The 26,208-nt window shown below is 35.6% G+C and overlaps 4 protein-coding genes across 7 annotated transcripts; all 4 read right to left on the bottom strand.

Moving 5' to 3' along the window:
• Positions 1-360: 360 nt before the first annotated feature.
• Positions 361-5,762, bottom strand: LOC147290546 (protein REVEILLE 3-like). Of its 3 annotated transcripts, none has more exons than XM_086236423.1 (9): positions 5,287-5,762; positions 3,926-3,983; positions 3,006-3,129; positions 2,742-2,909; positions 2,498-2,626; positions 2,028-2,137; positions 1,817-1,876; positions 806-923; positions 361-727 (listed from the first exon to the last, which is right to left on the bottom strand). In XM_086236423.1, the coding sequence occupies exons 1-8, from the start codon at positions 5,565-5,567 to the stop codon at positions 816-818; spliced, it is 1,038 nt and encodes a 345-aa protein (XP_086092549.1). In that variant the 5' UTR covers positions 5,568-5,762; the 3' UTR covers positions 361-727; positions 806-815. The 3 variants fall into 3 exon arrangements, with proteins under 3 accessions (XP_086092549.1, XP_086092547.1, XP_086092548.1); XM_086236421.1 differs by having other exon boundaries at positions 2,742-2,915; positions 5,287-5,761; XM_086236422.1 differs by having other exon boundaries at positions 361-735; positions 807-923; positions 2,742-2,915; positions 5,287-5,761.
• Positions 5,763-10,426: 4,664 nt separating this feature from the next.
• Positions 10,427-15,181, bottom strand: AN (NAD(P)-binding Rossmann-fold superfamily protein). Of its 2 annotated transcripts, XR_015121203.1 has the most exons (8): positions 14,423-15,181; positions 13,453-13,621; positions 13,227-13,357; positions 11,555-12,352; positions 11,370-11,417; positions 11,091-11,204; positions 10,842-10,952; positions 10,427-10,651 (listed from the first exon to the last, which is right to left on the bottom strand). XR_015121203.1 is itself a non-coding variant. In XM_086237006.1 (7 exons), the coding sequence occupies exons 1-7, from the start codon at positions 15,017-15,019 to the stop codon at positions 10,577-10,579; spliced, it is 1,932 nt and encodes a 643-aa protein (XP_086093132.1). In that variant the 5' UTR covers positions 15,020-15,181; the 3' UTR covers positions 10,427-10,576. The 2 variants fall into 2 exon arrangements, 1 of the variants encoding a protein (XP_086093132.1); XM_086237006.1 differs by lacking the exon at positions 10,842-10,952.
• Positions 15,182-16,607: 1,426 nt separating this feature from the next.
• On the bottom strand, positions 16,608-19,518 carry LOC147290544 (Erythronate-4-phosphate dehydrogenase family protein). The gene is made up of 2 exons (XM_086237007.1): positions 18,500-19,518; positions 16,608-17,536 (listed from the first exon to the last, which is right to left on the bottom strand). Exons 1-2 carry the CDS (start codon positions 19,187-19,189, stop codon positions 17,306-17,308), a joined length of 921 nt encoding a protein of 306 aa, XP_086093133.1. The 5' UTR covers positions 19,190-19,518; the 3' UTR covers positions 16,608-17,305.
• Positions 19,519-23,048: 3,530 nt separating this feature from the next.
• Positions 23,049-24,100, bottom strand: LOC147290543 (L10-interacting MYB domain-containing protein-like). The gene is made up of 2 exons (XM_086235813.1): positions 23,738-24,100; positions 23,049-23,636 (listed from the first exon to the last, which is right to left on the bottom strand). Exons 1-2 carry the CDS (start codon positions 24,098-24,100, stop codon positions 23,049-23,051), a joined length of 951 nt encoding a protein of 316 aa, XP_086091939.1.
• Between the last annotated feature and the right edge of the window lie 2,108 nt (positions 24,101-26,208).

Raw genomic sequence — 26,208 nt, 5'->3', positions numbered from 1 at the left:
AAAGAAAGAAATAGATTACGATTAAGTCCTGGGTTCGATCACATCAAAATATACAAAAAAACAAGAAAAGTAGAACTGAACAAATAGTCATTCATTGGGGGTGTTACATAAACTCTACACAAAACCAGATTTAAGCGGCGCAGAAGGCTCCACGTCAAACATGCCAAAGGTAGAACTTTTGGCAAATTATTTAAGGACGACGAGGATTTTACTAAACCTAGAAAGAAATGCCACAATGCTAGAGCGTAATGCATAGTTGAGAGGAACCGCATACAGGTAATAGATTGCTCTTGTTGGTACAATTTTGAGTTCACAACTAAGTCCCTACCATCATTCCAGTATGTAAAAACCAAAAACAGATCTTACAACCATGTACCATTTTGAGTTCACAACTAATTTCCTACCATCATTCCAGTATGTAAAAACCAAAAACAGATCTTACAACCATGTACAGTCAACAATCAACAATATACACTCGAACTCTATACAAGACAGCCTCTGGGACAAACCTAAAAGTTGACTGCATCACCTTTGTCATCAAGGAATAAAGATTCCTTGATGACAAGGTCAAAGTATAGTATGCACACACAAAACTGGGATTGGTCCTCAGACAAGTTGTAAAGTAGCTAATATTACCCTGAACCATTCATGACTCTGAATTCTACATATATACAAAGCCTCTCTGCGCTACAACTGTTAGTGAACATGGTCGCTCAGCACTCTTCCCCTGGAATCCACACAGTTAAGAGTCAAAGATGGGTAGATATTAACTGCAAACATGAAGGAGTTGAAAAGTTCCATTTACCTGTCATTTCCTAAGTAGAAAGGATGGCACTCTCTGATTTACCAACGCAAGAAAAGTTGTGACTGTTACCAGATCTAGCCTTCTCAGAGTCGACATCATATGATGAAAGTATCCTTCTCTGCATAGAGAAACAAAACCGCTAGGTATGCAAATACATGATATAGTCTAGTTAGGCTATCATGTTACTGCAAAGCTAGAAACAACAAACTAATATTGATGCGAAGAGCAAAAAGCGTTAACACAACTTGTTCCAGAAGGCTCAAAGGCATATGCATGGAAGCTGGTCCCAAAACTAGAAATATAAGCAATTTTCCAAGTGGATAGAGCAATTCTTAAATTATCAATCCTCTTATGTAACAAAATGGTTGTAACAGCCACTTCTAATCATTTTACAAATTCAACCGAGTGCAATAATAGATCATCAAATTGTGTGGCTACCAGCTTGCCAATGATAAGAGAGGCATAATAGGCCACAATTGAATTGTGAACAAAAACATCATAATTGAGCTGTATTGTCAGATCAGCAGTTAATAAGTAAACTTCAGATAGATGCCTAGAAGACTCCAGGGTGATAATGCATGCACTGTGCATAGATATGAATATGGCATTCTTTAATGACTGCTTTGGTCTATCATCAGATATATCTGTTTCTCATAATCTATAGCTCCATAATAGAAACAATACCAGTCAACAATTACCATGCAGAGTCAGCATAAACTTAATCTATCTGTGAATTAAATTAATGTGCAAGGTGATATTCACGAAGTGCACAATGTTAGGTGACATAATGCCTAAATGGAGGTTCAGTTTAGCAGCTTCCTAACACAAAGGAAATGTCATCAGGTAGGATTATTCTCAGACTCCTTGCAAATTGCTAAAATCATAGAAGACAAACAACTAGAATATTTCCTCATTGCACAAACATTAATGTCACTTAAAAGATTGAGGCACTGCCCTATACTACTGTCCAGAAAATGCTGCATTTGATGAGAAAAAAAAAAAAAAACTTACATGATCCTCAAACTCAGGACTTGTTAAATTAACAGAGAGGTTCCGCATCAACAACAGTACCTGGAAAGAGCCAAATAGAACCCTTGAGTAAATCAGCAGCTTCCACCAGCCGACTCTTCTAAAATGAGAGACTCTGACTGTGATCTCTTTTGATGACATGAATCCCCAAAGTAAAATTAAAAAATAAGTAAAGATTCTAAATTTGACTTACTGTTTCCAAATTTATGGGGTCCATTTGTTTCAGTCTCTCCAAATGACTAGTTGCATCGGGGTCAAAGACACTGCCGATGAATTTATACACTTGAGAAAAATCTGGCAAAACTGCATATAAACAAGACCTAGATTAATACCAATCAAATTGCAAAAATTATCATGAATAGCTGATAAGCATTGGAATATCTGAGGAGCATCTACATCTGCTTGTTAGTTACCATGCAGGCAACATCTTCAACTCTTAAATAGAAGCATACGCCAGTGCATAGCTTGCACGGCGCATCTAAAAGTATCATGTGGTTGACACAGCTATCACAGTGATGGAACATTGATTATCCATCCTTTAAGGCATTAAAGTAGACCAAAACTTATTATTGCCTTAAGCAGCTTTTAGAATTTTAACACTCAGTAAGACTTTTCACTTTAAGTGTAACAAAGAGGCAATAAAGTATGAGAAAGAATTTCAACCTCTACGTGGCTGGCCGCATTCCTCTCGATCAACTGTCTCACCCATTTTCCAAGTTGTCGGGTTGCTTTCATTACTGCTACTGTAGCAAGAGTTATGTGCAACGGTTGGTCCAGCTAACCTTCCATCATCTAAGAAATCACATAAACAAAAATTATATTTTAAGGATAGAGGAAATAACCTATGATTAAATTTTTTTGAAAAATAAAGATTATGGCACTAAAATGGGCAGGAAAAAACTGAAACCTTTAGTTATTTGTGACACATTGACTGGTGGTACAGAATTATAACTCCAGGAAGATAAATTTGCAGTGGTCACTGGAGTTCCAACCACAAATGAGGAATCTGGCCGGTAAACACATCCATGTTCAAGCAAAGCAGAAGATTGAAATGGCCCAGTAACTTGAGATACAACTGGAGCTGCCAGAAATTAACTCATGAACAAAAATTCTTTCAAAAACAAAAATCATAGGAAGTATTGCAAAGAAAAAAATGGTTGACTATGCTGACCACTTTTAGGAGCTTTTTGTGGGTATGGATGAGCTGCTTTCCTCTTTGGTCGAGGTGGAGGTACATGTTCACTTGTTCCTTTCTTCTGGACCTTCAAAAAGTACTTCTGTGCATGACTACGTATCTGACAGGAACATCACTTTTAGTATAATGAAGACATGTCTCATACATGTTGCAATGGAGGAAAAAAAATTTTGACAGCAGATTCAGGACCAAGCTAAAGATTCTTCAGATGCTCTAACCATATCTAAATTCTAGAAGGAGAAGAGCATAACAACTTGCAGAGGCCTGTATTCAAGAATAATTCCCTAGGATATTGGATTTGTATATCTTCTCCTCCTCTTGTCCAAGATGTTTGTTTTCTTCTGGTTAGTTCTATTTTCTAGGTCAAACAAAAATATCATGCTTGAGACAGTGCACTTAAAATTTATTCTAACCAATCTCATGACTCATACCATACAACATGATTACAAGGTGTCTGTAATTTGTATGTCATTACAAAAATCGAAATTCCATTGATGAGTTTATTTTATTCCTGAGTTCATATCAGAAACGTATCAGTTTCTGACACAACTATCCCCAATCAACAAAAGATACTCCAAACATGAAATTGCAAGATGTATTCTTGCAGAATACTATAAAAATGTTTTGAGACTTTTCCAGTACCCATATGCATCATAACAAAATCTATCTTTTTGTATAGATTACTTATAGTGCTTTACTATACATTTAAGAAAGACAACATGAAATGGCCAATAAATAGATTTGAAAAACCTCATACCAAAACCACCTAACTTCATTTTTTTTTTTTTTATTATATAAGTAAACCATCTAACTTAAGCAATTACAGAAACTTAAAAAATTCAAGTGTATTACATTCATATAAATACATGATAACTTTAACTATGATAACAAGTCACCTGGATAACTGTTTTTGAGCCAACAAATGCTTCAATCTTCTTCCAATCACGATCAAATCTGAGATGATTCAAGTAAACAAAAAATAAGAATGAAATATAAAAGAGTAGGAACGATTCATATGAATTATAAGCCAAAAGGCTAACATGCACGCTAGCTCTTTATATATACATGTAAATATGTGTGTGTGTGTGTGTGTGTGAGGACTTGTTTTTCAGCCATTAAATCAAATATGAATAGTTGAGATGCAAAAACATATCTCACCCACAGTGTATCCCAGCAGTCCACATTTGATCTAATGATGGACAGACAATTTTTCGTTTAAAGACCTTATTTATTTCAGAGTCTTACAAGAAAATAACTCTATCCACACACACACACAGAGTTAAGTATATGCCATACACCTTAAGTAATTTCAAGAAAATATGAAAATATGCCATATACATTTCAATTTCCTGTTCTTTCTCTTTTTCTTTACTGTTTTTAGCTACCTATCGAGACAAGGCCTGCTAAATAAAGAATCTAAAAGAAAAAGGGATTGAAATTTGAATGTCATATTTTATTTAGTAGGACTTGAGAAACCACTCAATTGAGCCTATTACTACTTTTTTGCCTCTCTTACCCCATCCCCCCCTCAAGAAAAAGAAAAAATCCCCCACCTCTTTTTTACCTTATTTTTCTTGGATGCCAAACTATGTAAGAAGTACTAGAGACTTTTATTAACAAAAAAAAAAAACAAAAAAAAAAGATAAATTGAGAATGAAACCCCATTATAAATCCCAATTGGGATTCTATATCTAAAATCACCAAATTTTCATCATTTGCTACCTGTGTAACATAAAATCTCCACTCAAGTGAACCTAACCCAATGAATTGGATCAAGACAAATAGAGCGAGATGCTTTCTTCACATCTAGCCTAAGGTCAAAACAACATACTTGCACAACTTACAATATCTCAGTTTTCCTGTACTCGAAAGCTGCTACCTCACTAATCCAAACCAAAGACTCGCCCCTCATACGAACTTTTAGCACCAAATTAGCAAAATTTATATATTTAGTCCAAATTGAATAATAAAAGCCATAATATTATTATTATCTATGATTATAAGTAACAAATGCCAAAAACCGAATGACCTCCAATGAACTCTAATTCTCTTTGTTGGTTAGTAGGAAATGCCAGAAAAGCACCACCTACAACCCCAAATCTGGTGTCATTCAAAATGAAAAAAAAAAAAAAAAAAGCTTTTCCATTTAATTCTTTTTTGTGTTTTTAAAGCAACCCTTTTCAAAGAAATCAAACGGAGCCTAAATTCCCAAACAGAGATCAAAAAATAACAACAACATAAAATTGAGCTCGCTTACAGCTGGAGAGCTTCGAGAAACTTGTCGTGCTCCTGCTCCGTCCAGCTCTCTCTGGACTTGGTAATCGTATACGGCTTCCGGATCTTCTTACTCTGATCCTCCGCCGGCAACGAAGTGGCGTTTGTCGGCGCAGAAGACACCGTACAAGCAGTGGTACTAGTCGCCGCCGTAGCTTCTGTAGCAGTTGTCGGCGGCGGCATGGAATTGAGGCCCGGGAGGCCCATATTGGTGGGATCGAACAAGTAGAAACCTTGAGCTGGGTTTGGGTTCACAGACACCATACGCTAAGCAGCAGAGCCTAAGCTCTCTCAATCAAAGCTCTCAACTTTGAAACGAACCACACAAAGTGAGAAACTGTTTTTTCTATGTTTTCTTTCTGAAATGTGTTTCTTAATTCTTGTTGCTTTGAGTTTGCGTTTTGTATTTTTTTGGGTTTTTTTGGGTTTTTGGTAGGAAATGTGGTCTACAAGACTACAAGTACAAATGCAACCGACTAAGTGCCTTCACTGTTTTATATAGCTAGACCGAAAAAACACTCTAGCCGCCGCTAGAAAGAAAAAACTATAAAATTTAGATAAGAGTATAGTAATATATACGTAATTCTTTTATTTAATTTCCGTTCATACCACGTAATATATATTTATTAATTTTTTATTACCTATTTGGCTATGACCATACACGTGTCAATATTTTGGACACTAGATCATACCTAATGTGTCGGGCATGTCGCAAGTGGCATGTCGCAAGTGCCGATCTGTCTATTGCATAATTTAAAATTCCTCATGTTTTGTTTGTTATAGCTACGTGGGACTATCCAAATGGTCATACTTTAGGACATGGCAAAGTCCTTTTCGTTTTTCTTTGGGAAGTAACATGCGACTAAGTGACACGACAAACGACACTAGACAACTTTATTACTTTTGTTATAATAGGAGGAAGAGTTTTCTCCTTTTTTTTTTTCTTTTTTTTTTTTTTTCATTCAAATTGTTGTAAATTTTGGCATACAATTTCATTCAATAAATAGATAAATCTACACCTTTATAGAAAGATCTCCTTTCACAACTCTCATTTTAAGACAAGAATGACAACCCATTTGCATACATAGATAGTCATCTTTGATCTACGTTTTAAGGGATCTTTGAGGCATGGTCTATCCACAATAGTACAATGTAGTTTTCGAAAAGATAAAAATTGGAATTGGCTAATTATGTAGCAAAACATAGTTTTATATAATGAACAATACTTTAGGTACAAATGCTAATGTTACCTAGGGTTTGTTTGATACTATTTTTAGAATCGGTAAAAGCGCTTTTAGATTAGTATAAGCGTTTTTTATTGCGTTTAACATAAATAAATAAAAGTGTTTATGAGTTATAAAAGTACTTTTAAGTAGTTTTTTGATAACACATGTCAAGTGTTTCCTCAAGAATACTTCCAAGTACTTTTGCATGATGCATTGAGAATTTTTATAAAAATTTGTATGTGCTTATGAGCAGAAGCACTTTCAACTTCTAAGAAGCAATGCCAAAGTGGTCGGTTGGATGATATGAAATTTTCAAACTTTTCAACCGCTAAGATATATTTTATTAGATTAACGAAATTTGATAAATATATTCACATCATTTGGTTTTCTATAAAAAAATTTAATAAATAAATTTGATGAGCGTAGCAATACTTCATTTTACACACTAAGCTAATAATTTATTTTGGGAATTTTTCTCTTTAGTAAATGACCCAAGAATTTCTAGGGCCCCTAGCATGAGTAAAAATGATTGAAAAGTCATTTTCTTAAAGGCTATAAATGATATAATATGTATTTTTCATATTAAACGATATTGGAGAGGAGAATTTAAATTCGTGATATTGGACCTTAGGGTATGTCAATACTTTTGCTCCCAGTTTAGGATTAAGGTGAGGCAAAAATAAACAGCTTATTTAAAAAAAATTTAATGCAAATGTATTGGTAAAAAATTAAAAGTTAATATTTTCAAATTGTAGTCAAAATAAGCTTTTTTTTTTTTTTTAGATTCAAAATAAACGATTGGGGGTTGTGTTTTCAAAGTAACATAACTGTTTTACTTCACAATAATACTAAATTAGTCCTTAAATCATTAGAGTTGCAACTCTCACACATTATGAACTATATTAGAAATAGAAGTAGACCTCACTCATACCCACTTCTGTGATATGTGATCCACACGATATGGTACATAAATGTGGTGACTCATGCATTATTCCTCTTAGCCTATTATATGTACTGAGACTCAGTACTGTGGCCTCGAGACCCCAAAAAAGAAAAAGGTGCAGTGAAAGCTTCTAGCATGGTCGAGAGAAATGTTTGTCTCCTAAGATCTTGCCTACCCTTTTGGTAACCCATGAATCATGATGGTCTAAGGATACGTACAAAACCAGCAAATCTTGTTAAATAGTGTAATTAATTAGTTAATCCAATGTGAATCATCATACTAATCATTTAATTAATATATAGGCCAAACCCCACGTATTATGTATGTAACTTTCAAAATAGCCAGCAATTTATATATCCAGCAGTTATTGCTTCATCGCTCTACTGATGAGGTCATATTAGCGTCATATGGGTTCAAGAAGACCCACCTCGGCTCTCTTCAAATTCAATTACACGGAGTTATTAATTCATATTAAAAGGATCTTCAATTTTTTTAATAATTTCAAAATACACATTAAGAAAATAATTTTGTTGTATAACAACATTCAAACTTTTTAATAATTAACAAATTTTTATTCCGATTCATAAGTATTAGTAAACATAATAGTGAAAATCAACTTTATTTTCATTGTTATCCAAGAGGGTTAGTAAACAATTTATTGAGAATGACTCATCCTCACTCCAATTAATTCTCACTCATTCTTTCTTCAATTCTTTTTCTCTCACATTCTATATTACTAAACGTGACATTATATGCATGCATGTCCACCTTTTAATTTTGAACTGCTATACCATATATGTGGACCTATATAACCCATTTGCATTCTTGGTTGGTACTATTGGGACCATGTATCATTTGGAGTGCAACTCCATCGTACCATATATGTTCATATGCTAGGCATGACATCTACACCAGGAGGAGAACTTGTATATCCAAATACCAACAAGTAGTATCCCCATCCTCCCCTCTCTCTCTTTCTCTCTCTCTCTCTCCTCGCATTTTTCTCTCTTTCTCTCTCTCGCGTGACACTAGCCTGTCCTTATCACGGGGACATGCAATTACCATATATGCATACATCTGTGATTGAAATGCATGTGATGATAGTTAATATATATAGATGGTGAGCGTGAACATTTTAATTGGATGATGGTATCACTCAACAAGGTATGAAGAACTGACTGCTGAGGAAGAAAAAGGAGATGATTAATTGCTGATTTTGGAAACATGCATGCATGGCTCATGAGTGTGATGGCCAGTGTATGTATATATGTATGTGTATTTTCAAGTCTAACATCAAGCAATCAATGAATCCTGACTGAAGCACGTGAATTATGGGTCATCAGATTAGATAATCACAATGCGAGCAAGACATTAAACAAACAGTACATCTTAATAGAACCCTTAAAGATCGAAATAGGGCAAACTCTATAACCTAATTCCCAGTGAACTTGTTGAATGGTTGCTTGGTCATAATTCTTGTCAAATGGTTCGATGATGTTGAACCAAATAACTGCTTAAGAATGTGATGAATTCCATTGGGTTTTTAAAAAGAGCAGATCATGATGCAAGAAACGATAAAACTTCATCAAAGCGACACTCAAAATTAATGAAACTTCGAAAGGAAAATATTCACTTCATATGGACTCTGGAGGCTGCATAACCCATAACACAAATCTCCTACATAGCAGATAATATCGTATGAGAAAAGCTGAACAAGGAAGTCGAGGTAACCAAAAATGAAAAAAAAAAAAAAAAGATTAATAAAATTAGAAACCATTTAGTAATCTAAATGTGATCAAATAAATAGACGAATAGTATGTTTCGATAAAAGCATGTAAATTGTTGTTATTATAATCAAATGACTAAAATACTTTCGATTTAAGAGATTTTTTATAAAGATAATTTTTAAAGTTAGGCCTAAAGAATGAACGATTCGGATTATGAAATTATATAGTGTGGTAGGCTCATAAAGGTGGTTAATTTCGTATTAATTTGCTAATTAACCAGTAAGTTTTAGAGTATTTATATTAATCTAAAAATCTACAATTAAAATTTATTTACTTATTTAGGGGCAAAAAAAAAATTTATTTATTTATTTTGGTAAAATGGAGCCTTGCGACCCAAAACAACACAAAACTAGCTGGGATCACCCAAGGTCTAGCAAGACCAGAACAGTCAGCCTCATAGCTTACAACAGGGGAAGGGGGATTGAAAACAGTAAAGCCTAAACTTGTATCATGTGGCCCAAAGCCGCAAGCTCATCTGCCACTGAATTTTGCCCTCCGAAGACATGTCGAACAACCACAATCCAATCCCTGCTGATCACTTCCTTAGAACTGTTGACAATACTAAAAGGAGGATGAACCCTATCCACAGAATTTGAAATCATATGAACAGCAATGCTAGACTCCAACTCAACTTCTAACTTTGAACACTTGCCCCTTTCCCAAGTTAGCAGAGAAGCCACCAATCCACCTTCCTTGCATCCCTAATCACCCCTCCAGCACACATGGACCCAGAGTCTCTTTTGAAAATTCCACCATCCCTCAGGAGGCCGGAGCCGCATGGTAAAAATTACTGATAAAATATTAAATTTTTCACATTTATTGCACTAATCATCATCATCAATTGTCGACTCTTTATGTAATACTCAAATCTTAAATATTGATCTTCTTGTTTGATTTTTTTTTTTTTTTTTTAAATTGATGTTTATGTTGCATTACATTAGTATTTAGATTAAGGGGGTTTTAAACTCAGAAATTGGACTTTATACTTTATAGAGGTCTGGTTCTTAAAACAAAAGAAATTACAAGAATAAATCACTAATGGTTGCAGTTCTTTGCAAGAATAAATGTGAGAAAAAAAATTACACAAAAGAAGTTGAGTCAATAATAAGACACAAAATAATTGGGTTCAAATTAACCCACTCTTAACAAAAAACCAAAAGTAATAAATACAAAAGAAAAAATAAACTCGTATTTATACATAACCGTAAAGATCCAAGTATCTAAATGATTTTGTGTAATGTTCACGAGAAGAATAGTACATTAGAGAAGAAAAGAAAAAAGTTTTTACAAGTGACATATTACACTCATGTTCCGGTCTTAATCAAGCCAGCGTGTGACCCCGTCATCTTCCCCTACAGTGGCCAGAATCTCGATGCTTACATCCAATACAGCCTACAGTTTTCCATCCATGAAGCATTCCAAAGGTTAGAAGGATAAAATTGGCAGCAGATATTACAATTTTATACATGACATGAAATATATGTGCCAATATCAACCCATAACAATGAAATGTTCAATCAGGCATAAGGAGGCAAAAGGGTAATCAGCACAATCATTCGGTATTGAATAATATGATGCTCACAATCTTTTAGTTAGCCGAAACAAATCACAACTTAGCACATCAAGAGCTATTTGGGCTGCAAATTACAGCATGGAGTTGGAGATGAGAGGCTACTTTTTACAGTATCATTTCCTGCTCAGCATTTTATATATAACAGTAAACAAATGGAATGGTGATTAAGAATACCATTACTTTTACTGTGCATGTAGTTAAAATTTGCAGTAAAAGATTCATGAAAGCATAGGTAATACCCAAAGTAAAGGAACATACCGAAGGATTTCTACAGTTAACCAGCCTGCACTCCTCCAGAGAACCTTCCAACATCCAACTCTCCCAAACATCAAAACTGTGACTAGCAAATACAAATTCCATTCTTCTATTTATCTGCAATGTTAAAAATAGAACCCTATTTGAATCTCAAACATCAATTGAGACATTTAAATTGTCAGGTAGTCAGCTTTTAGGGTCAATTGGTTATCTCATTCAAAGTTAAGGACTTCCTGGAATGAGAATTGATAAAGCAATGCTTGGGAGTTATACTAATATTACCTGCAATAACTTTCCACCGGCAGCAAAAGATCGCAGACCAATTGTGTCCTAAAAAAAGGAATCAACACTTTCATATCAGCTACCCAGATCACAATCCACAAATCCAGTCACACTAGCCATCATAGTTTGAAAAATTGGCTAAACTCAGGTCCAATAGAAAAGAAATAAGTTTTTTGCATGCTAACCTTGCTTCTTAAAACAATGAGGAACTGAGCTGCAGGATCTCTTTTTGTTACATTTGACATAGTATCTAGGAACCAACCACCACCTTTAACTCTTTGTCTTGAGACATGGAGTGCGGGCCGATCTCTTGCATACAAAGCTACTACATACCCATCCTTCAACAGCTCGCCAGGCTTTCCACTAAGCCTCTTGCTAGATTTTTGAAGCTGGTCAGATGGCGACTCTTGCATTGATTCTATGGGTGTTTTCCTACTTCTCGAGTCTTCTGGGGAGGCAAACCGGGAACTGGAACTTAATGCTTGATCTGTGCCACTCATAGCTGTATCTTCTTCCCGCTGCGAGGTACTTTCTTTTTCTAGTAAAGGTTCATCTGATTTTTGCTGGGATTTTTGATGTGTATGCCTCTTTTTGGCTTTCTTACCTGATCTGCTTCGTCTTCCATCAGATCTAGTAGCAGTACTTTGAGACAAACCCGAACCTTGGTGCTGGCTAGCAGACTCCTTGGATTGATTCACTTCTTTATTTTGAGAGCTTTCCGGACTTGGATGAACAGCATCAGTTAATTGCTCAACAAGAGATACCTGCGCAGCACTTTCTTTGTCCAGTTTATCAGACTGTTCATTTTGATCGCCTATTTCACTTTCCTCCTCTTCGTCATCAGATACATCATTTTCTGGAACAACCCCATCATAGAAAAATGTCTGCAATATTGAGATAGCTTTCTCCCTTATCTCCATCCATACTTCTTCACTATAATCCGCACTGTGTGGAAGTATCAACACATTGGGCATCTCCCTTACCTGAAGTAAACCCAGGACAAGATATCTTAGTGTCACCTTGATGCATTAAACTTAGACACTCCAGGTGTGCATGATTCATATATGGGCAGCCATAATGTACAATGAAAAAGAAAGAAGAAAAATACTATCAGAAATTATAGGCACTCATCCAGAAGTAGGTATTCCTTCCCATCCCCGCCCCCTTTCAAACAGCGGGCACATGCCCGTAAGTCATCTTATGTCAATAGCACCACCAAACACTGTGGTTTCGAGGACTATGCATGTGTCATTCAAAGACATATTGTGCTAACAATGCAAAAGCATTTTTCTACTATGATAGTACCCAAATCCAATAATTAGAGATCAAGGATACAAGATTTATAGAGAATAAAAAACAACAGCAGAAGCTTCAGGGAATAGTGAAACATAAACATAAGTTCATGAATGCATATAGGATTATAAATACATAGATCCAAAAAAGAGTTATCTTTTGATGAAAAAAGGAAAATGCTTTAGACATTTGATCAAGGCTATAGCGGAAGCAATAAACATCATGCCTTGTCTCTCTGCCTTTCCGGAAGGCAGCTCTCTCTCTCTCTCTCTCTCTCTCTCTTACACACACACAAACGCAAACACATGCTTGCATGTCCAAAGGGACAGTTTGAAACAAAATTTGATCTACACATCTTTTAAAGCTCCCAGGCAATATGATGAGCAAGTCTTGACCTCTTAACATGACAATAAAGCAGGAGACAACTCCTGAAATGGAGCAAAACAAGAACTTAACTAAAGGGATCTACTGAAAATCATGCTCAAGCAATCAAGCACAAGTATTTTCCCAGAAATTGACACAGCATATGTTAACAAGTCCATAACCCATAACTAGTTAGCATACCCATGCTTCCATCCATTGCGGCCCTTCAGCACCATCTAAAGCACACCCAGCTAAGGTTCCATCAATTAAAAGCTGTTTCACCAAACAGTCATCCAATAGTTGACTGCTACCCGTGTTTACAAGAAATGCTCCTGCACAAGAAAGCTAAACATCATTCCATGCTAAAATAAAATAGGAGGAACCAAAACATTTCCTTAAACAGGGACCAAAATGAAGATAGATATACCAGGCTTTACATGCTGTAAACATTCAGCATTAAGAATCTGAAGTGTTTCGTTTGTCAGAGCACAGTGAAGTGAAATGAGGTCACTTGCAGCAAGTAAATCATTAAGAGTATCCATTCTTCGGGCAGCGGAAGGAAAGCTTATAGAAGGCCTGCTCACTTTTCCCTTCACCTGGCAAAAAGTTCATAAGAACACAATAAAGAATCACGTACGAGAAAGGCAGTTCAAAGCTGGAAAATGCACTAGCTCAATTTTCAGTCAATTATCATCATCAGAAGTGGCAAAAACAAGTTTATTTCCGTAAGAAGTTTCATAAAGTTCACAGGTCAGTTCAGTTTTGAAAAATGTATATAGTACAAAGAATTCAAAACAATGACTTTTTAGAATTCATCTAGATTTAGACTACGTGTAAGTCCTATTAAGCAACTGAAACATCCATTTGGACCCCTCCCCAAAAAAATAAATAAATAAATAATGGCCACAATTTCTTATAATTCAACAGGTGATGCATTCTAGTCCCATAAAAACTGCAAAAACCAGTCCTAAGGCATACTAAACAAGCAGACTTAAGTTTGAAACATCCAAATGAATACAAATATGATCTCTTTTTCTTTGTCCTATCTAATTCAGATTAAAATGAATTACATTTTAAGCTCAAAACGTTGATTAGACCAAAAGACACATAAATGTTTCCATATTTCCATCATATTTAAGCTTCAAAACACTATACCAAAAAAAAAAGCTCATTTTCCCAACAATATGAACCATAAAAGCACACTCAAATCTCGAATAGTCACACTCTAGCTACTCAATTGTTAAACCGCTGAATCTTATTCAGCTCGTAAACTTCAAAATGAATCACATTTTGAGCTTCCAAACATCAACTACAACCATTTTTTCAAAAAATGACTTCTTTTACTGAAACTAAGCTAATTTTGAAAATCAAAGAAGTATATATGATCGAATCGGTACCTCTTGGGCATCGAAGTAGAGCACGCTCATCTTGAAGGCCAAGCTCCGAGTAGCCAGAGACCTAGCCGACGCAGATCTACCAATAATCCCCAAAACCAAGCCACGGCACCGTCTCATCCCACGGCATAGCGGCTGGACCGAGCCGAGCCACCCCGAAGCCGAGAGCGCGTGGCGCGAGAGGAGGTGCGTCCGGCGCAGAAGGCCAAGGAAGAGTGCCATGACGGTGTCGGCGATCTCCTCGGCGCGGGAGGCGTCGATGTGGACGAGGCGGAGGCCGAGGTCGGCGGCGAGGGCGGAGTCGACGGCGCGGTCGGCGGAGCCGAGGCAGAGAATGAGCTGGTAGGGGCGGAGGCGACGCTGGGCGGCGCGTGGGAGGAAGGCGAGGGACTGGAGGAGGACGGCAGAGGCGGACTCGATCTTACCGTCGGCGAGGCGGCTGAGCGGCACGTGCTCGACGGCGGCGACGCCGGCCAGGGAGTCCTGCTCCATGAGGCAGTCATCGATGCAGTTGAGAGTGACGACCAGGGGGAGCGAGGTGGCAGGGTTGTTACGGTAGGGCATTGTCGCAGGGGATCTGAGATCGGTGCTGCTGCTCATCGTTTTGGGGAGCTGTTAGGGTTTATAGTTGTTGTAATTTTGCGCATTTCTGGGGGTTAAGGTTAGCAAGGACTTCCATGCTTTACTCTTCAGCCTTCTGCTCGCTGAATGCTGGAGAGCTCCAAAGTTGGAGTGTCGAGTGCTGGGATCCACTCATGAGTCATCACATGCCCCTGTCATTCTACCTTTTTTTTTGCTTCTCTTTGTTTAGTATCTACGTGTAACGTACCACATCTTCCAAAAAAAAAAAAGACTATCTAATTCTAATATACGTACCACGGTCAATATTTCCTAAGCTCATGGAGCTTATTCATGAATATCAAATATGGGCATGCGGATATAAAGATAGAGCTTGACTTTGTGATTTACATTTTTAATTCTTATTTATTTTTTTATTTATTACCATTTACACTTGGCATTATTATTGATATATTGATTACACCAACAATTATATCTTTCAAATTAGTTGTAGAAAGTGTAAATTTTTTATAGTTAATTGAAAAAATTAAAGGGTGCTTTAATTAGAAATTCAAAATGTAAAAGAAATTTAACTCTAATTATAGTCGGCCCAAAAATTAAGTTGAAGCTTAAATTGTCTATTGAGCGCTCGGCATATGCATATGCGTAACCTAACGTGCATCTGTAAGCTGTATTTGCAATATAAAACTTGCATCTACAACCTAAAATATATCATATGCAACTTAAAAATGTGTAGATATAGATGCATTTGTCGAGCACTCGGTAATGTCTTTATTCAACTCAGCGCGCACGTATATGGACAGATTGGACTTGAACTTCATTTTTTATTTAGCTTCTAATAAAAATCTTTCAAAAACAGGACTTGTGAGTAATTTCTTATAAATTAAAACATCATACCCTTTTTATATTGTAGTTGTGTCTGTAGGCTCTTTTTTTTTTTTTTTTTGGGAGAGGTGTCTTTAGGTATTTCATTTGTACCTTAATGCATTACAGTTTATACCTTGTTGTATTACCGTTAATACTTTTCTAATAAAAATGGGTCATTTACAAATAAATCAATACTTTTTTTAAAATTACAATTATCTCAATGCACTTTTTCCTAATTCTATTTTAATTACTATTGAACAAAATGAAAAAAAATATAAAATACAATAAATCAATAAACATACACTATTATACAAATTTAGATTTATATTATGTTTGTATTTGACAGCTACATGGCAAAAAAGATTAAAATTTAACTAAAAACAATGGAATGGAATAAAATTTTTAAACAAATAAAAAACATCGTCATAATTTAATGCTCGTAAATCATAAAAATAAAATAAAATGCTAAAATGGCAAATTGATATTTTCCAATGACATCAGCAAGTGGGTTCGACCGACTAAAATTTCCAAAACTCATTAATCTTTATAGAAAAGAAAAAACCCGTACTAACTATTAAGTAATATTGGCTTTATTCAAGAGACTTTTATTTATTTTTTACTTGAAATGTTTTTATGTTATTTGTGTCTTTTGTAGAATACTTTTTTTGTTCTAGTTATGCAAAAAAAAAAAAAAATTCGTACTCAAAATCTATACAGCATTTAAATAGTTAGAGAATCAAAATTTAAAGAATCGCTATAGTCTATAAAGCATTCCAATGGTTAGAGAATCCAAATTTAAAGAATCTCTATAATGTTCAGTCCCCTCTATGTTTGTCCCCTACTTCCAAGCAAGAACATACATGCACTATCTACAACAAAACATAATTTCCCAAGAAACTCCAAAGACCCAAAATTTCTACAAGATAAGAAAAAAAAATAGATAAATAGATACATCTTTATGAAAGCAAATTAAACCCTCGTACAAGCTTATGCAACCGCTAAACAAGCCTTGCTATTTCCTACAGCTCCATCCGATCTTCAAAGTTTATTATATTTTCCTGTCTCTGAAGGCTGAGCTGTTTTAAAAGGACTGAAGCAAATCCGCAATACAACCATGTTTACGTTTCAGATGAAACAACATATTCATGATCCAGTAGGCAGCCTTTGGAATGAAATGAACAACTTTGGCATCCTTCGTGAGAGCTTTATGTAAACATAAAACTATTAAACAGAAAAACTGTACAAAACCTCCAACCCAGCTACAAAAACTCATGCTCAACAGATTCATGTTACCAATCTATGCCGTTCTCACTTCCTCTTCCACAATATCTTCATATATTGCATTATTCTATTTCCCTTGACTGACTTCCCAAAACTCATTTTTTTTACCCTGCAATGCTTGAACGTACCATAACAGACATCCAATTGAAAAGATCCACTTCACAGAAACCTCCTCCTGAAATTCGTGGTAGTTGCTTGATAGGAACGCATGAGAAGTCCAACACCAATCCCTATCCCAAGGCACATCCCAAGGCCAATTCCAACACCAACTCTAACACCTGCATTAAACCATGTGAGTTGGCCATCTTCACCGGCGTACATCTCATCGGAGTAAAAACCATGTCCAATTTTCCCATCTGACTCATAATCCTCAATTTCAGAATCTGTGATCTGCATAGGTCCAATCAATGACTCTAAGTCAGTTAAAACAACAAAAGATAATTATGCTTCTTTCCTCCAGTACAGAGGGGGTTGGCAAAATAATGGGGTAACCTAACCCAAAGCGATAAGCAGGAATATTAAGTACAAATACAAGCTTGGAAAATCAAGTATTTGTGGGAAAGCCCAAAAAACATATTTCTCTGCCAGTGCATTGCAAAAATGAAGCTAATGTGGTTACTAAGCACTCCCCCAATGCAATATAAGCTTCATGACTATATATGCATCAAAAAATTAAAAATAAAACAGAAAAGTAAATGACTCAGGGATATCAATGAAGTTACAAAGCCCTAAATATCATTTAGTTCACCGAACCTTTCATTGCATCAGTGGTTATTTCATTTGTTGAAAAAACAAACTTCTTAAAACGTAAATGAGAGGTAAGATATTTAAGAATTAACAAACATTTGCTTCCAAACAGAGCCCCCATTTCACTAACAAACAAAAAATGAAGCAATCCTTTCTTGCTTCTTAAAATATCACAGATGGATAAATAATGATTCTCTATGATTATAAATTATTTATTAGATACGAACCTACAGGGTTTTATGGAGTTAATGGAACAAATTTTGGAGCAACAAATTGCAAACATGATCCACAACAACACCTATTCAGATGGTAATAATCCTTTGTTCAAAGATTGGGTCACATTATTATTCCACTTAATATCAATAGCTCCATTGATTAATAGAAATATTTTCAAATTATTGATTTAATTACTTCCCATCGTAAATGTAATAACTAGGATAACGATTCATGGAGAGCCTCAAAATACTACAATCCAAACCAAAAGCATAGTCCTCCATAGGCTACAAAGTGACTCTCACACATGACTATCAACATTATCAAGACTATGTTCAATAAAAAAAGAAAATTTGAACAATAAAATTAATGACAAGGTTTCGATTTCAATACCTGCACTTTTCGATGGCGAACCAATCCATTAGCGGTCTTGCTGTGCTCCTTTCCAACCTCCTCATCCTCCGGGATGGCGTCAAGCGTGGCCTGCCGGGGGCTCTTCCGCCTCGGACTAATCTGTATCGTCTTTGTCAAAATAACCGGCACACCGGAGCAACAACCGGCGATATAAACCTCCATCGACGGCGATGAAACCCCGAGCTTCGGCCGAAAAAACGCAGAAGAGCTTTTATTAATGGACGCCGCGGCCATATAGCAATCCATGCTCCAACCCGTTCTGGAATCGTTCTCCAACCCGGCGGCGTTCCCGTTGAGCCAAACGCCCTCCATTCGCTCCAGAGACCCGCACAGCACCATGTCATTGTTCTCGTAGACCTCGAACTCAACCCCGCCGGTGACGCGGACGCTGTCGGTGCTGACGTAGGTCACCTCCGACGACTCCTTGTCGAGGCGGTCGCGGCGGAGAGTCAGCGAGGCCGAGTCCGCGGAGGGGATCCGAACGCCGTTGATCTCGAGCGAGACGCCGATCTCGCGGCGGAGGTGGCGGAGTGTCAGGTGGTCCGGCACGCTGTCGATCACGCACGGCGCGATCCGGACGTAGAAGAGTCGGATTTCGAACCACGCCGAGTGGGTCAGCGACGGCCCGTTCAGAACCTGGTACGAGTTCTTGTCTTGCTGGTGATCCATAAAACCCTAATTTTGGCAATTGGAAATCAAAGAAATCGATTTGGGCAAATTAGGGTTTTAGAAATGATGAATCGAAAAAAGTTATGAAAACATTGATAAGCTCTGTGGATCGCCGTTTATGGAAGCAACGAAAACAGAGGTTGTTGCGGAAAACAGGGTTCCTAGGAGCAGAAGATTCACGAACAAACGGAGCGATTTTGTTTTTGTTTTGGTTTTTTCCTCTTTGTTTTTGGAAAAAATGAGGAAAATGAAAAATCATGGTTTTGGATTTTTCATGGTGGGGCGTTGTGGAAACGGGTGATGCGTTGGTTGGAGATATTTTTTCTCTTTGGTTTACGATGGTGAGCAGAGACGCAGTCAACCGTATGCGACACGCGTCGTTTTGGCTGTACGAACAAGTGTACAACCTTTTTTTTTTGCCTCGAAAACGGTGAACAACCACGTTAAACAACTAAATCGATTGCAAATAATATATATTATATAATTTATATATATATATTTTCTTCTGATAATGCAATACGGAATAAAAAACATATAAGAAATTAACAACAGGGTTACTGGCTACTGCCACATGATTGTAATAGAAAGAGAACAAATAAGCGGGTAGAAAATGAAAGTTAATTACGATACTGACCTTCAGGGTCCTTTGGTTTGTGGATTTGGGACTTATATGAAATATCATTCCTATGTTCGGTGGTGGAAAAGAAATCGAAGAGAAAAAAATAGGAAAGAGAAGGAATTAAAGTGGGGAGAAGTCTTCTGATAAAATCGTAATGAAATTGATTCAATGATCATGAATCGAAATGAAAATTAGTTTAGTTATAAAAAAAGTTTGAGGGTTGTTAAAAAAACCTTATCTTCTTAATGAATATTTTTAGTATGAAGTTATAACTCCAAGTCGAATGAAATTTAATATCAAGTTCCCAATAGAGTGTGATTACTGATTTTAGAATGGACCTAACTTTTGATTTTCAATGTAATGTAAGTAAACACATAGTTTAAGTAGAATGTGTGTGCCTCTTATGAGAGTGTATTTAATATGAATTTATGTAGACTTTTATTCTTTCCACTCTTATTCCATGGTAATAATCCCCTCAATGAGTGTCAGATACCTATGAACATGAGAAATTTGAAACCTTGAGCCCTCCTAGGTTTGCTATTCCCATAACTTGGGAAAGTATTTATTGTGAGTACTTATGACTATATTATTCCACTATTAATAAAAAATAATTATTAAACATAATAAATTAGGATATTATTGAAAAACAAGTTTTGATTCTTATTACGGCAAAACCAAACATATTAGAATGGTAACATCATTCACACCCTTTCTAAGCACTTGCATGTGAATTATTCATTCTCATCCGTTGGAATAAGAATGGGTATGACATTCCAAACAACCTATTCCGAAAACCAACCCGGGTCTCATATTAAATATCATTCAATAATCAATATTCTCTTATCTGAAAAAGGATTAAAAATCATTAAATAATTGTTGAATGATTTCTATGTACACTTATTTGTATCTTTATCTCTTGAAACTATAATTTTGTCTTACTTCACCTCTTGAAAATTTAAAGTTATCTTTTTCCTCTTAAAAGTTTATCTTGTGTTTCACATAATTCGAAACCGTCAAGTTTATCAATTTCTCTATTTGAATTGATGATGTGGCATCTTGTAGCGAGACAATTTCGTCGTAAATAAAAATGGTGGCATTGATGGACTTGACCGTTTCGGGTAATGTGGAACACATGATAAATTTTTATGAGATAAATTGAGATATTAAAATTTTAAAGGTGAAGTGAGACAATTATAATTTTATAGAGTAGCACTTCTTACTGGTAGCGCTTGGCACTGCTTCTTAGGAAGTGCTGCTTCTTAGGAAGCGCTTTTGTGTTGTAACGCTTTTGCCAGTAGCACTTCTTACTGGTAGCACTTTTATACATAAGCAGTTTGTCGTTTGGCTATTAACATAGAAGTGCTTTTATACTGTACAAAAGTGTTTTTGTTGACGTTTGGTTGCCTAAAGAAAAAGTGCTTTTATTTTATTTTTTAAATTATTTATCATTATAAATAAAAACAATTGAATGAAAATATATTAAATAAAAATTTAAGATTTCTAAAATAAAAATAAAAGATAATACTTTAAAAATTATAACAAATCAAATTGTAAAACGATTGTTGAAAGAAAATAAATTTGCTAATGACAATGAAATTTATCACTAGTATCAACCCGACATAAGATGATTTGCAATCCTCTCGCGTTCGTCATTCATCTCCCTCCCATGAGTTAAATTATGTTGTTCACCTTCTTCTCTTCTAATTGATCCCTTATCTTCTGGAGGAAGTAGGTCATCATCATCATCATACGGTCTAAACTCTGGATCTGTCATGGAATGAATTCTAATGAAGTTGTGAATCGTCATCGAAGCAACAACAATTTGTACTTGTTTTTCCAAAGAAAAATTATGAATTTGGCGTATCATTCTCCAACGATTTTTCCAAACACCAAATGTCCTTTCAATTGTGCATCGTAGCGATGAATGTCTATGATTAAAGATTTCTTTTTTTCCTCTTGGTTGACTTCCACGTTGAAAATCAGGAAGATGATATCGCTCACCTTTATAAGGTCCTAAATATCCTTTTATCTGTGGATAACCAGCATCAACTAGATAGTATTTACCTAAAAAAAAAAAGAGAAAAAAAATGATTATTTTTTGTCAACTTAGAAATAAGCAATATTTTTAACTTGAATTTAAGTTAATATTTACTAACCTGTAGGTGGATGAGGAAATTTCAAATTTGGCCTTCTTAAGGCCTCTACAAATATACGTGCATCATGAGCAGCGCCTTCCCATCCAGCCCATGCAAATGTAAAACACATATTAAAGTCACATACAGCCATAACATTTTGTGTAGGGATGCCTTTTCTACCAATATAAGGTATTTGCCTTTCTCTAGGTACAATAACGGGTATATGTGTCCCGTCAATTGCCCCAATACAATCTTTGAAGTATGGCCAATATCGATTATCTTCTTTAATTTTATCCGGAACTCTCATAAATTGTGAATCACGTGGACTTATGATATCGATAGCCATGCGAGAAATCGCATCTAATACTATCCTAAACCACCTAGACACAGTCTCTCCCGAGTGATGGAACCTCTCTTGCACCATCCTATTAGTAAATCCATGGCCAATTATGATAAGAAACATGGCTAATGCCTCCACTGCTGGTATTTCTCCACCTTCTTTCAAGCCATATTTATCTATAAGGGTCCCTAACAATTCTTTAAACACTTGTTTTTCCATCCTAAATTGTTCATAGCACCTTATCTCATGACCATTTAAAACCTCCATTACCCATTTATATCCAGTATGAGAAGAAGTCCTGCATGGTTCTTTATCAACGTATTTAATCCATTCAGAAACAGCTACAATGCATGTAAGAGATACCAATTGATAAAATTCATCATCGCTCTCATCTGTAGAAGCGTGTGTATCATCACTATCACTGTTGCTAGAACTCATATCTGTAAAAATGAAAAATATTATTTGAAAAAATGTCAATTATCATTTACAGTCTACAAATGCTTTCCTACACACTTAGAAGGTGGAAACATTAAACACCTATAATAAACAAATCATCAATCACAAAGCATAATCATATAGCACGTACACAAAACTAAAATCACATAAAAATATCTCATAGTCATCACTATAAATTTTATCATCCAAATAAAAATTATTGTTCAACAGAATCTATCATCTAATAACTGGACCAAAATAAATGACAGAAGTAAATAACACAATAATCCTTAAGAAAAATGACATTAATAAACTAAAAGGTGAGGCACATTAAAGTTTCTTGCTTTTCAGCCACATAATTTGTCGATCTGATTGCTTTAATGCAACAAACATCTCTCTATTCTTTCTTTCAGTTAAGATATCTGCTGCTTTTATAAAAAGCTCCCCATCATTAACAATTTCAGTCATCCCGTCAACAACTTCCATCACTTCCTCAATGCTACAACCAGGCTTGTCTTTGTTTCTAGAGGTGCTACTCCGATTTGCTACTGCATTCATAAGAGCATCTAATTGCTTCGACACCTTAACTCCAATTGAAGGTTTCTTATAGTCTCTTTTCCTTTTTTTCTCATTATCATGTGTAGTAGTCTCAGCATTTGGGGGAAAAGTGTTTGTTTCAACTATATTCTCAAGTCCATTATTAAACTCTATAGCATACTCTTGGTCATCTTGACCATCTACCATAACCTTGTCAATTCGTTCTCCCAAAATTTGATCATTGTCAACATCATGTGCCCCTAAACCTTGCGAGGATGCCCAAGCACATTCACCTGTAACAGCAATATCTTTAAACAAAATGTCTAATTGATCAGCATTCCTCAATCCATTTTTTCGAAATTTTCCGGCATCAGGATTCTCCTACAATAATATGAACTAAAATTAATAAAATTCATGCAAAACTATAAATTAAGTATTTGGTTTAAGAACTAATTTAGTTGTAACAAAGATAACAAATTCACCTTTAATTTTTTGTCCCACCATTCGTCAGTAGCCTTGATAGTTTGCTTCGCATGATCCCACCCTAAGCCAGTCTCTTTTCCAACCAAAGATATCCATATTTGCCATTCTTTCTTGAGAGCAGTCCCTTTGTTCTTGAGTTGTTTAAAGGTGTAGGTCCTTTGAGTAAGATCATTAAATTTTTTAATAACAATTTTCCATCCAAGCTTACTAAAATGACCACATTTGCGATTTCCAGCTAATGTCTCATCAACACAAATTTTGACAAATGCATCAACAGAAGCATCATCCCAATGTGCCTTTCCATGTTTCTCATTTTCTTCCATAGATTCATCTTGTGATGGCTTAACTATATTCTTAGACATTTCTATTTAGCAAGAAAAACAAATGAAGAAAAATTTCAAAGAAGTCACCAACATATGCACACAAGATAAGACGAGATAAAATTGCAATGTTTCAAAGAAGTCACCAAATTGCAATGTTTGTTCTTATCTAGATCCAATGAAGCTTTCCCAAGATAAAATGTTTTATTGGAATTTATAGAGAAAATAAGTTTCATTTGTAGGTGTATATAAAGCAGGATGTAGTTAACTTGCTGCATGTAATTAACTTGCTGCATGTAATCCCCCAGGCCAAGTTTTCTATGAGAAAAAATCCCTAAAATGAAGAGTAACAAATAAGAAAGTAAAATTCCAGCACTTATGGTAATTAATAAAAAAAATATCAACAGTTAAATAATATATTTCATTGTCCAAATTAACAAAGCTACTGTACTTTCATAGACAACTATATAATATTAAGAGCATTTACAACCCTTTAACAAATGGTATTTTGACTCTACAGCCCAATCCTGTAATATATTGATTGAAAGTTGACACTCCATTGAGGAGTAATTTTAGTCCCCTGTTAGAATGCATTTACCACAACCTGAATTCTAGCTTCTTTCTAACTTCTAACACCCCACTAAGGAATAACTTTTGATAGCATATCTGCATCTTTTTCCTCTAAAGCAAGACACCTAAGCCATTTAATTATGCATGGTCAAATAAGTAAGAAGAATGTGAAAATCTGTGATATCCACCTTGATCTTTCTATTACCATCATCAACTCCTAGCTAGCTTTAAGCATAATTTTAACCCAAGAGTTAAATAGAATGAATGAATGAATAGTCTATGATCAAACTGCTAGGACAAACATACAGAAATGATGATGAACCAAAGCATGCAGGAATTCACATCCATATGCAAATATATATTCACGGGGGATCAAAGGACAACACAAAAGGATGGGTTGCTAAGAGTGGTTTTCTTTCTTTTGGTCCAAGGTTGCCAACCCCAAGGTCTGCATAGACTATTTATTCATTCTATTGATCTCTTAAACCATGTTTTTCTTTCTCCTGGGTTGTGTATATTTGTTAATATCCATACAATACTAGTAATAATAAATATAGAATTAGGACATGCTCTGACTTTGATTGACATCTCTACATTTCTTCCTATTTTCCTAGGGTTGAGATGGCAATCAAAGAGAAAATTTGTTTGGCTCTTATTCTCAATGTTCACCACTAAACATATGGGTATTACTTGACACTCATTGTACTGGATGGCTGACCGACCCAGTACCCAAGATATAGGCAATTCATTACTTGGTCCTCCACCTTCTTTCTCTTCATTTGCGCACATTAATTTCAATTTTTGAATTTAGCAACGTTTTGAGTGGTAGTTTTATGATTTTATTGACCATAGCAGCAAAAAAACTCAAACCCATTTTAATTTATACAAACTAACCATATATATCTATACAAAAAAAAAAAAAACAAAAAGGAAAACAAAAAAACTCAATCCAAAAATAAACCCAGACATGATCCATCTCAAAATAACTCAGACCCATCTCAATTTTATTCAAATTAACCATACATAATAACAAAGCAAAGTTGACCCAAAAAACTCATTTAGAACTCAATAGAAAGTACACAAACCCATTCAAAAAGGACAGAAATTTTGGAATGAAAAAAGCATAAATAGAATGAGAGGTTGAAAGCCTAATCTCATACCTTAAAGAAGGAACCAAGCAACACCCCCTTTCAGAAAGTGATGACAAAATCTAAAAGAAATTCTTGAAGATGGAGAGATATTGACATGAGAGGGATGGAGATCGGCACCGAGAGAAAAGTCTGAAGGCAATTGCAATTTTTTCCTTATATGAGAGAAAGGGTTTTCATGGAACATGATGGGCCTTTGGCCTTTTGTTTTTTTCCCGCGAAACTGGAATGCTTCCCTCGTAAAAAAAAATAAAGAGGGTTTTTGCTGGGTTTTTGATATATGAGGGTTATTTGGGCATTTGTTCAAGTAAATAGGGATATATTTGGAAGCTTGAAAAATTCATTAAAACCAGCCCAAGTGCTTCCCGTGTTTTTTATTGGCAGCACTTCTAGGAGGAAGCACCTCCCATGTGCTTCTTCCAAAACCACTTT

This window comes from Dryas octopetala, chromosome 3 (assembly GCF_963921425.1).
Source record: "Dryas octopetala chromosome 3, drDryOcto1.1, whole genome shotgun sequence".
Classification (NCBI taxonomy): domain Eukaryota; kingdom Viridiplantae; phylum Streptophyta; class Magnoliopsida; order Rosales; family Rosaceae; genus Dryas; species Dryas octopetala.
The sequence above is the reverse complement of the archived record's forward strand: the minus strand, read 5'-3'. Positions and strand labels throughout refer to the sequence as shown.

Coding starts and splice junctions, on each gene's coding strand:
- LOC147290546 (XM_086236421.1), bottom strand. CDS start 5,567: ATGGTGTCTGTGAACCCAAACCCAGCTCAAGGTTTCTACTTGTTCGAT. Junction 3,984..5,286: donor TTTCTCGAAGCTCTCCAGCT/GTAAGCGAGCTC, acceptor GAATCATCTCAG/ATTTGATCGTGATTGGAAGA. Junction 924..1,816: donor GTCCTGAGTTTGAGGATCAT/GTAAGTTTTTTT, acceptor TTCTCTATGCAG/AGAAGGATACTTTCATCATA.
- AN (XM_086237006.1), bottom strand. CDS start 15,019: ATGAGCAGCAGCACCGATCTCAGATCCCCTGCGACAATGCCCTACCGT. Junction 11,418..11,554: donor TCATTGTTTTAAGAAGCAAG/GTTAGCATGCAA, acceptor TCCTTTTTTTAG/GACACAATTGGTCTGCGATC. Junction 11,205..11,369: donor CCGGTGGAAAGTTATTGCAG/GTAATATTAGTA, acceptor TTAACATTGCAG/ATAAATAGAAGAATGGAATT.
- LOC147290544 (XM_086237007.1), bottom strand. CDS start 19,189: ATGGATCACCAGCAAGACAAGAACTCGTACCAGGTTCTGAACGGGCCG. Junction 17,537..18,499: donor TTCGCCATCGAAAAGTGCAG/GTATTGAAATCG, acceptor GGACCTATGCAG/ATCACAGATTCTGAAATTGA.
- LOC147290543 (XM_086235813.1), bottom strand. CDS start 24,100: ATGTCTAAGAATATAGTTAAGCCATCACAAGATGAATCTATGGAAGAA. Junction 23,637..23,737: donor GGTGGGACAAAAAATTAAAG/GTGAATTTGTTA, acceptor ATATTATTGTAG/GAGAATCCTGATGCCGGAAA.